Raw genomic sequence first — 11,127 nt, 5'->3', positions numbered from 1 at the left:
CAGAGCTAAGGCTGCCGCGCAGGCGCAAAGCAGTCGCTCTCCGGACGAGCCGGAGCCTCGTCTGTGCCCGCGCTACGTGATCTCAGATCCGAGCCTCTATCTGAAGGAAAGACGTATGTGCGTGGTGCGTGCGCGCTCCCTCGCCAGCGCTCGACGAGGGAACGAGGGGAAGGGCCGCGGTGCGCGCGCGCCCTCGCCCTCGCTCGTTCTCGCCGGCCGTTCTCGCTGCTGCTGCGGCTGGGGCTGGGGGTGGCGGCGGCGCGGGCGGCTGGCGGCGCGGGGCGGTCCGGCGGGTTCAAAGAGGAAAACATGGCGGAAAACAAAGGCGGCGGCGGCGGTGGCGAGCCCGAGAGCGGCGGCGGCGGGGTCGGTGGCGGTGCAGCGGCGACGACGGGGTCGGCGGCCGGGCCCGGGGCTGCAGGACCCGCGGGGCTGGAGGCGGAGCCGCCTCTCGCCGCGGTGCTAGTGGAAGAGGAGGAGGAGGAGGAGGGTGGCAGGGCCGGGCCGGAGGGCGGCGCGGCGGCCGGGCCCGAGGACGGGGGGGTGTCCGCGGCCTCCTCAGGCTCGGCCCCTGCGGCCGCCGCCGTGGCCTCGGCGGGCCCCGCGGGTCCGGGGACGGCGATCGCGGCCCCGGTTCCGGCGGCCCCCGCGGCCCCGGCAGCCCTGGCGGCGCCTACCCCCGCGTCGGCGGGGCCGCCTCTCGGGCCCCCGGCCTCGCTGCTGGACACCTGCGCGGTGTGTCAGCAGAGCCTGCAGAGCCGCCGTGAGGCGGAGCCCAAGCTGCTGCCGTGCCTGCACTCCTTCTGCCTCCGCTGCCTGCCCGAGCCTGAGCGCCAGCTCAGCGTGCCCATCCCGGGCGGCAGCAACGGCGACATCCAGCAAGGTGAGCGGGCGGGCGCCGAGGCCTGCGGCTCCGGGCTCGCCGCCGCCCGAGGCCCGCGGGAGGCGGGGAGGGGCCGCGGCCTGAGGGGCCTGCAGGGGCGAGGGGGACTCGGCAAGATCGAACCCTTAAGGGGTCTCCTCTTCTCTCGGAGGTGGGAAGAGGCCATGAGAGCTGCTTCTTTTTTCCCTCTCTCAGGAGAGTGTGATCGTGTGTGTGTGTGTGTGTGTGTGAGTGAGTGATTTTCGGGAGGAGGGATGAGCGAGGGCCGGGAGGGATTGAGTTGTTTGGGGGGGGGCCAAGAGCCGAATGATGGGAGGAAGGAAAAGAGGGCCTTAAGAGGGCTGGGGGGGAACTGTGGGGGAGGAGGGCCCTGTGAGGAGGAGGATGGGGCGGGGTCTAAGAGGGGAGGGCCTTGGAGAGGGCTGAAGGGAGGGGACCCGGGGACCCAGAAGGTTTCATGGGGAAAGATGGTAGGTTTGGGGACAGCCTTTCGATTCGGCGAGAAGACATCACACCCAAGTGCTGTTGGTAAAAGATGAGCACTTGGTCTGTGGAAGATGTTTGGGAACAGTGCGCTGGAACACTTGTCTGAAAATATTGGGGCTAGGCAGTATGAAAAATTGAAGTGCGGTCTAGGTTTAGCTGAGTAAATGTGCTCCAAGAAGGTTGCTTCTGAAAGAGAGAAGAGAGGAACTGTTTAGGCATTAGAGAAAACAGCAGACTGGGAGATTAGGTAGGGATGGACATCAATCTATGTATAACCTTGATTGTTGGGGAAGAGAAAGTAAATGGTTTGGATGTTTGAAAAGTTCTTAGGAGAAAGCTTATTTGGTGGGGAGGTTTTCAAAATCATGCAAGATTTGGTTGTTGACATATGGTATTGGGATACTGAGAATGAGGAAATTGACTCTTAGGAACTTTTTTGGCTGAAGAAGAGGAATAGTGTAATTCTCTTAATATTCATTTTTCTATATTTGGATCACAAAATAGCAGAAATAGCACAGATTTGTCAAAAACAGTCTGTTACTTTAAAATAATTGGCTTTGCTTCAGAACCATTATCTTTAAGATAGTTGATATTTCATAATGTCTTATAATTAATGTTCATGTTTTCTTTCATGTTATATTTTAAGCTTCAATTTTTTTTATACCTGCAAACACTTCTTTACACCTTATAAATTTACAGTGTTTGAACAAATCCAATGGGCAGAATTTGAATGTCACAAAGTTTTAAAGCAACTTGATGCAGAAAAACTATGCTGTGCACTTTTGTCTTGTTGCCTTCTCTTTCAAGGCCAATACCTGATTTACTTTCCAGTCAAATTACAATTTACTTTCTTGTTTTGCTATTTCACAGAGGAAACTTTAACTCCCCAAGAATTAGAGTATTTGGAAGATCCAAGATACTCTTTTCCTTAATACCAGCTGGCATTTATATGAGGCTTTGGTTTTTATCTCATTTAATATTGGTAACAACCCTTTAAGATGAGTACTATTACTCCTATTTACAGATAATTAAAGAATGTCTCAGAGGGGTTAAGTGACTTGTCTAGCCAACTATGTGAGAGTCCAGGGTAGGATTTGAACCCAGATTTTGCTACAAGTCTACTCTACTATGACAATCTCATAGTATTTTGTTTTGCATATCTTCAATGTACTTATGGTTTGAGGGTTTTTTTTTTTTTTTTTTTGCATTTGTTATTTGTGTATGTTATATAGTTGTTAAATTATAAATTTCATGAGGAACTTGTAAATTGTGCAGATCCCAGCAGAGAGTTAATTGGGTTGGATTGTCACACCTCTGTAATAACAGGAATAATGTTTTGTTCGAAGTGAATTTGTGCTTGTATGTTCAGTTAAGTTTCTGTACATTGTTACGAGTAAATTGGACAAGTGGTAAAAATGATATATATTTAAAGCACATACACTTTTCAGGTGAAAATTTGAACTTTGAGCAATGATTTGTGATTCATGTCTTGTGAAAAAAGAAAAAAAGGTATATTTGATTATCTTATTTCTGTAATGTCATATTCCAGGCCCTTCGATCCTTTATAGTGGAAGCTGCTAGGTTCTGGGTCATCTTGGTTGTGTTCTTGATAATTTGAATTTTCTTTATGATTGCTTGTAGTATTTCCTTGATTAGCTTATTTTCATTAGAGCATCATATTGAAAATGAGTCAGGGTTTGAGGTTCAATATCTTGGTGGACTAGGCCCCAGTAGAATCTTTGCTAGTTCCTGCATGGGCAGTTGACCCCAGGAACAGAAAAACAGGATGCAAGTTGCCCAGTCATCCAGGTTTAGGGGGCTTGGGTGTGGTAAACAGGATGCAGTTGCCTGCTCAGCCAGGTGAAGGAAGTTTGGGTTATGCCTTGTTAGTGTCAAATTGTTGAAGAGCAATCTCTCCTAGGAGAAGATAACCATTGCCTTACTCTATAAATGCCCTTCACAAGCTACCTTCTCTGACCAACCAGTTTCTTGATGCTGTGTGGTTCCAGTCTGCTTTTACAACAGTAAAGTTCCTTCCTTTGAGAACCGAGTTCTGCTTCTTGGTAATTCTTACAGATCGATTGAACCTGCAATCCCACTGCATTGGTAGATCATTTAACTTCTTTCAGAACTACATTCTATTCTTCCTACCTTAGGTCAGCCTTCTTGAGCATGACTTGGCTTAATATGTTTGAGTCAGAGAGCACAAATTAACCAGAATACAATTTAAAGCTCATCTGTTGTTTTTTTTATTGTTGTTCATTCAGCAAACGTGTTGTATATCTACTTTATGAAAGGTCCTATTCTAGACACACAGAACACAAAGATAAAGAAGATGGGATTCAGGTTCAAGAAGCCTGTCCTGTGTGTATTTTTATAGAGGTTACTAACAAAGAGTCCCGAGAGTTCAGAACAGAGAGAAATACTTTCAGGTATCTGGGGGAAGATGAGAAGATAGCCATGGAGGTGACGGATGAGTTAGTACTTGAAGAATAAGATGAGGATTTAATAGATAGGACTAGGGAGAAAGAGTGTTCCAGATGCAGGGAACAGAATGAACAAAGGCTCAAATTAGAAAATAGAATGTGTTGGGAGAAGCGAAGGAATTGAACTTGAGAATATTGGAGAGAAGTCTAGTGAACTAAGGTTGGAAATTGGGGAGTTTTACGATTCAAATTGTGGAAGATGTGGATTCCTGACAAAGGAATTTGGGAAATCATTGAAAATTTTTGAGCAGGTTAATAACATGATCAAAATCAGGATATGGGGAGATCGATCTGGACAATATTTAAAAATGGGTAAACTTCTGTGATCATTAAGAGCAAGAGTGGCAATTGGGATTGAAAAGAGGTACTGTGTACTTAAAGCGTTTTCAATTCTGTTTCTTCCCCCCCCCTTTTTTTTTTTTTTTTACAATTTTCAGTAGTATTTTATTTTTACCAAAATATGTAAAAATAGTTTTCAACATTAAGTTTTGTAAGACTTTGTGTTCCAAATTTTTCTCCTTCCTTATCTTTCGTTCCCTTTCCTAAGACAGCAAGCAATTTGATATAGGTTAAATATGTTTAATTTTTAAAAAATATTTCCATATTTGTTATGTCATATAAGAAGTATCAGACCAAAAGGGGATAAACCATGAGAAAGAAAAAGCAAACAAACCAGAAACACTATGCTTCAATCCACATGCGGAAGGCATTTTCCATCTTAAGTGTATTAGAATTGCCTTGAATCACCTCATTTTTAAAAGAGCCAAGTCCATCACAGTTGATCATCACATAATCTTTTTGCTACTGTCTACGATGTTCTTTTGGTTCTGTTTGCTTCACTCAGCATCAGTTCAGGTAAGTCCTTCCGTGCTTATCTGTAATCAGCTTTCTCATCATTTCTTCTAGAACAAAAATATTCCATAACATTCATATACCATAACTTATGCCATTCCCCAACTGATGGGCATCCATTCAATTTCCATTTCCTTGCCACTACAAAAAGAGCTGCTGCAAACATTTTTGCATATGTGGGTCCTTTTCCCTTTTTTATGATGTCCTTGGGATATAGGTCCAGTAATGACACTGCTGTTTTGTAGCCCTTTGGGCATAGTTACAAATAGCTCTCTAGAATAGTTGCATCATTTCATACCTCCACCAACAATGCATTTAGTGTCTCAGTTTTCCCATGCAGAGATGGTACTTGGACTTGTTAAATGAATTGGATTTAAGTGAGGAAGAACTGTGCGGTTACCAGCCTCACTTTCTCTTCTGGAGCCATGTAGAAGTTCTGATTCTTTTTTATTGTGGTTTTTATATGGTTTACGATTTTGATAGTGCTTATATTAGGTGATTCTGAGGTTCTTTGGTGTGTTATACCTTAGACTATTTACAGTGCAAATAAGCTGAATTTTGTAAAATAGAGTATTCACAATTTTTATATTGCTTTATTAATTTGGGTTTAAAAGTAGGTTAAATGGGAAAGTACAACATAAGTTTTGGAATGCTTTTATTTTAGGATGTTAATTTGAAGATTGTATATCCTTTTAACTATAATTTTGGGAGAAGTGAGTTGTTTTGAATATGCTGAGTTTGATATGTTGCTAAAACATAGATAGAAATGTCCAACAGGTAATATGGCACTGAAGGTAAAGAGAAAGATTAAGGTTGGATTTTGGCATTTTCCTTCATGGAGAGGATATATCATCAGCACTGCGATTTTTAAAGGAGATTGATGATCTTTCATGGTCTTCCTATTAAATTGTATATTAGAATCTAGTTAACATTTTTTCGAGTATTAAAAAAAAACTTTAAATTTTTAAAAAATGTGGCCACTCAGATCAATCTCTTCATATTGCTATAGATTTGTTAATGTTCAGGAATCAGTATAGTTAGAAATTATCTGGAATAAATTTTGTTAATTTCTGTATTAGTTGGATATCTTTCCTTTGTTTTGAGCTTTCCATCAGACGTCTTCCATGACATGATCTGTGCTTGTTTTTTTATTTACAGGCATGTGTGTTGTTTTACATTCCTTTCAGTGGCTTCAATAAATGTGTGCCTTTATGATGGCATGTTCATCAAATTTAGAATCTAACACAGAACTAGAAGGGATAGCTAATAATATATAAATTGATTTTTCCTCAGCTAACATAATTTTCCAGTGTCTTAGTATTGTCAGTGACCATCATCTCCCCTGCTTCGTGTCAGCTATATACTGGGATGGTTTTAACTTGATCTTAACATCACATAAAAGTATTCCACTTGCATCTTCATGAATTCTGAAATACCTATAATTTGAGTAAAATTTTTATCATTGCATCATTCTCTATAGCTTACTACATGTAGCCCTGCTCTTTATCTTTGATTTGACTTAAGGTTCTTCCTGGGCCATTACCTTTGCCCTTATTTGTTTCTCTATCTTGATCCTTGAGTGATTCAGTCCAAATGTGCCTTTCTCTCTATACTTGAATTATTTATCCTCTTGTCCTTTCTTCATGCTAAAACAAGGAAAGATATTGTACCAGGTCAACAATTCAATTCAGTAATATTTGTTAAGTACCTATTATATACCAGACACTGTACTAGGGACTGGGAATATAAAAAGAGTCAAGACAGCCCCTGCCCTCAAAGAACATACAGTCTAAGAGGGGAGACAATATGGAAACCAATATGTTCAAGGTAAGCTATATCCAGCATAAATGGGAAATATTAGTAGAAGAAAGGTGTTGGCGTTAAAGGGGTTTGGGAAAGCTTCCTGTAGGGGTGGTATTTTAGTGGCGACATAAAGGAAGCCAGGCAATTCAGTAGTCAGAGTAAAGGGGAGGAGAGCAGAATGTTTACCTGAAGCTGTTGAAACATGCTATCTCCCCATCCTCCTTGCTTGTATGACTTCTACCTTCCATTTCCTTTGCTCTACTTTGTGTACTACTGAATGGGATTGGAGAAATTTTATAAAACTATACTGATTGGGTCAGTTTCACATAATACTCTCAGGCTCTCCCTGCATCAATCTAATATGGTATACTTTTCACTCAACCCTTTCAGCAGAGGAGTTCTACTCATACTTTGCTGAAAAAAATTGAGGCTATTTTCATTGCTCTTCTCATTTTTTCTAAAACTCAACAGGTTACTCTTCTTATTTCTTCCACCTTAACTTGAAGTCATAGTCCTTACCGTTGCCAAGACAAACTCTTCTGTATGCATCCTATCAATTCCTATCTTTCCAGCAAATTTCCTCCATTATCATGCCCACTCTTACTGGTCAGTAATATTGGTTTCTTCATTACTGTTTCCCAATATGCCTTACCTATCCTTAAAAAATCTTCATTTGATCCAACTGTTCTTATTCTACTATCTTATATTTCTCCTCACTTTTTTTGGCTAAACTCCTTGAGAAAGCCATCTGTTACTGAGGTGCCTTCACTTTTTTTTTTCTCACTCATTTTAAACCATTGCAGTCTGGTTTCCAACCTCATTCAACTGAAAAGTGTCCTTTCCGAAATTAGCATTAATATTTTGCTAAATTTTAATTTCTCCAACCCTTTTTCCTCTGGGATTTTATTTTATTTTTCTCAATAGTTTTTTAGTTTTCTCAAATGTCGATAGTTTTCAATGTTTATTTCTATAGGATTTTGTGTTTCAGATTTTTTTTCCCCTTCCTTCCCCCAAAATAGCAAGTAATCCAGTATAGGTTAAACATGTACAATCCTAAATATATTTCCATATTTGTCATGTTGTGCAAAAAAAAAAAAAAAGCTGATCTAAAGGGGAAAAACCATGAGAAAGAACAAGCAAACAAATGCACAAACAAACAAAAAAGGTGAAAATAGTATGCTTCGTTCCACATTCAGTCTCCATAATTTTCTCTCTAGTCATAGATGGCATTTTCCATAGGATTTTAATCTTTTATATAACTGTGTGGAACAGGTTGGGTGCAAGACACCCTTCCCAATTAACTAAACAGAGACATCATCAGGTACAAAGAGAAAGCATTTATTTCAGTAGTTCTCAAAGTATGGTCTAGAGAATCCTGGGGATCTCTGAAACCCTTTTAAAAGGTCTACAAATTCAAAAATAGTTTTTATTTCCAATATGGTAAATGTCTAAAAATATAATCCAGATAAACAAAAACACTTTGAAGAGATCCTCAATAATTTTTAATAGGATAAAGATACTGAAAACAAAAGTTTGAGAACCACTGATTTATTTAATCCCTGCAGGGAGAGGCCCAGACATACCTGGGAGCCATCCCAACTCCCACCATGTGTGCCTGGAATCTGACCAGCTTCAGGCTTGTCCAGGATTTAAAAGCAAAAGACTTGAGCTTTCTCATTGGATAGACTAAACGCATGCAACCATCCTTGACCAATGGTCATCAATGTTTGCTGCCTCCCACAGGTCATGTCACTTCCTGCAACTTCCTGTATCTCAGGGTTCAAAGTTCATCCCTTCAGAGATCAGGTCTCACACAGGGATCATGTAACAATACTGAGAAATACTTCATCCAATCAGTCCCATTCATAACCATGACAAACATTAATATACTTAAATATTTTCACTTTCAATGAAGGAAATAAAAGAGCATTATTTATGAAACAATTTGTTTCATACAGCTTGTTTTTAAAATATGTATTTATATTTACAACACACACCATATGTATGGATGACAAAGTTTACACAGTAGTTCTGAAACTGTCCAATTTGTCTGTTTCCCTCTCAACATTTTTTTTGCATAAAAGATGATATATTGACCTTCTTTCCTTTTGGAAGGCATGCTTTATCACTGCTTTCCCCCTTCTTAAAAACCCCAACACAACAAAGACCCTGGACTCATTAAATAAGTACAATCAAGCAAAACATGAATATGTCTGAAAAAAAGAAAGTGGGATTTAGTAATTGAATATGAGAAACAAAGTGGGACAAATCATATGACTTAAGATTTAAAATTTTATATATGACTATAAGAATGATTATATATACAGACAAGAGAAGTAATAGGAAAGCTGTTGGGTTGTTTTAAGAAATTTAATTTGGTCATGTATTAGTACAGATACAGACCTCACATCTTTCTGATTTGGAGATGAGTCCATGCAGTCTGTGACATACACTTAATTGGCAAAGATATAGCTTAATCTTTAGGTATGGTGCCTCTCATACAGGTGCTGGGAGACAGAGGTAACTTTGTGAAACTTAGTGACATGAAATTAAAACCTGGAGTGGTGGCAAGGATTTTGAATCTGACAAATTTTTTTTTGTCAGGTCAAAATTTTTAGCAAATTTTGCTAAGAAAGCTCATGGACAATTGGTTCCTGAAGTTAGGAAGAGTACTACTGAACAACAGTAGGTAATGAGGAGAAGATTGACACATCCTATTCAAGCACCATGACAGTTGATTTGATCATGGTAACTGAACTGTAAGTGGGATGGACGGGAAGGGAAGGAAGAGTATGGGAAATGAAGTAGAATTATGATTGAACCTTTTCATGAAATACCTTAGTATTTCCTTTTCCATTTGGCTAATTCTTTTTAAGGAGCTATTTTTTCAATGGATTTCCCTCTCCTTCTCTCCCAATTTGGTCAATTGTATTTTGTAAAGAATTTGTTTTCTTTGGTGAATTTTTGTCCTTTTCCAAACTGTTGACTCTCTCTTGCATACCTCTGATTTGTTTTCCCAGTTTTTCTTCTACTTGTATTTTAAGAATCCTTTTTGAGGTCTTCCAAGATGGCTTTTTGGACTTGAGACCAATTCAGATCCCCCTTTGAAGTTTTGCATGTAGGCATTTTGTCCTCTTCTGAGTGGGTGCTTTGATCTTCCCTGTCCTCACAGTAGCTTTCTTTGGTTAAGGTGTGTTTTTGTTGTGACTATTTCATGGTTTTAAAAGTTGAGCTGTGCTCTTAGGTTATAAAGGTCCTAAGCTTTTTGTGCTGGAAGACATCATCAGGGTCACTGGCTTTGATTGCTGGGGATCTCAGGTGCTGGTGACTTGCTACTGTGCTGGACTAGTGCAGCCTATTCGTGTTTCTTGTTATGGTTCCCAGAGCTGACAATTTTCCTTTTGTGCTGGGGCGGGAGGCTCTACCACTGGTGTGTAGTGCCATATTCTGTTGAGCCAGGAAAAGGGGTATCTATTATTGATCTCTGCTGTGGCTAAGACCTCACTCTTGTACTTTGTCTGTTCTGGTCTGTAAAAATGCCTTTTACCCAGATGAGATAGATATTTCCAGAAGCCCTTCTATATCTAAGTCCAGCTCCAGTGAAAACATAAGAGTGTGAATCTGAAATGAATATATGAGGCCAGACTGAAGATGAGCTTTCTAATCCCCATTTATTAATCTGAGAACCAAGGTTTATATACTTTATTAGTATACATTTTTCTAGTCACCTTCAGGTGAGTATTCCAGGGTTAATGCATAAATCATACTTTGACATTTCAGTATCTGCCTTAACTACCAATACCCAGGTACTTATCAACACAGAATTGTAACTAGCATAGTTGTGATGTTTATCAATACCAAAGTACTTGTGGAAACTGAGTAGTAAATAGCAGAAATTATCATACTAATGTATTTACTTCAAGTATGTCTTTAATTCATTGTTAAGGGATAAATAATATAGTTGAAATGCTTTGTTCCTGTTGCATGAATTCTCCTTCAAGTTTATCCTAAATTTATTTATTGTTAGGGAGATGGTGAACCGGTGCTTTGAACTGCTTGCCCTAATAGAGAGTAGGTCTGGATTGGATTCTAGCTGTTAATAAATAGACTTATTCAGTACTGGCCCCTACACTTCTATGTTACCTTAAGCTAGATATTTTTTTCACTCCATCTTTTCTGTTGCTCCAAAAATTTTTAATAGGCTTGATGCTGTAATTGATTAATTCCTACTTTTTTTCATTATTTCCCAGAATTTTGATGTTTTTGGCTTTTTGTTGTTTCTAGTGGATTTTTATGTTATGTACTTTTTGAATTATTAAATGAATTAAAAAATGATTCATGGTTATGCTGCTTATTTTGTACCAGCTACTATGCTAAGCCTTGGAAATACAAATTCAGAAAGTAAGATTGTTCCCCTAATGAATCCCTGTACTAAAAAGGTGAATCAGCAGATAAAAGGGAATGGTCATCATTGTATTTTGGTCTGGAGAGCATCAAATGGTACAGCCTTGCTAGAAGCAATGGTACTGTATTGACTTGACTATAGAGCAAGAGTAGAATGGAATGGTTTTTATTTGCCAGTAACAGGGATTTAAGTTGACTTGGAAGCTGATTGGT

The 11,127-nt window shown here is 40.0% G+C and overlaps 1 protein-coding gene across 2 annotated transcripts in view; it reads left to right on the top strand.

Annotated features, from left to right (window-relative positions):
- Positions 1-294: 294 nt before the first annotated feature.
- TRIM33 (tripartite motif containing 33) overlaps positions 295-11,127 on the top strand; it is a 123,016-nt gene continuing 112,183 nt past the window's right edge. For both annotated transcript variants that reach the window (XM_031967340.1, XM_031967339.1), the window contains exon 1: positions 295-883. In XM_031967340.1, the coding sequence (XP_031823200.1) occupies positions 310-883 (574 nt within the window). In that variant the 5' untranslated portion in view covers positions 295-309. The remainder of the gene's footprint in view (positions 884-11,127) is intronic.

The sequence above is a fragment of the Sarcophilus harrisii genome, chromosome 4, assembly GCF_902635505.1.
Source record: "Sarcophilus harrisii chromosome 4, mSarHar1.11, whole genome shotgun sequence".
Lineage (NCBI taxonomy): Eukaryota > Metazoa > Chordata > Mammalia > Dasyuromorphia > Dasyuridae > Sarcophilus > Sarcophilus harrisii.
Note: the sequence above shows the minus strand (reverse complement) of the source record. Positions and strands in the feature narration are given on the sequence as shown.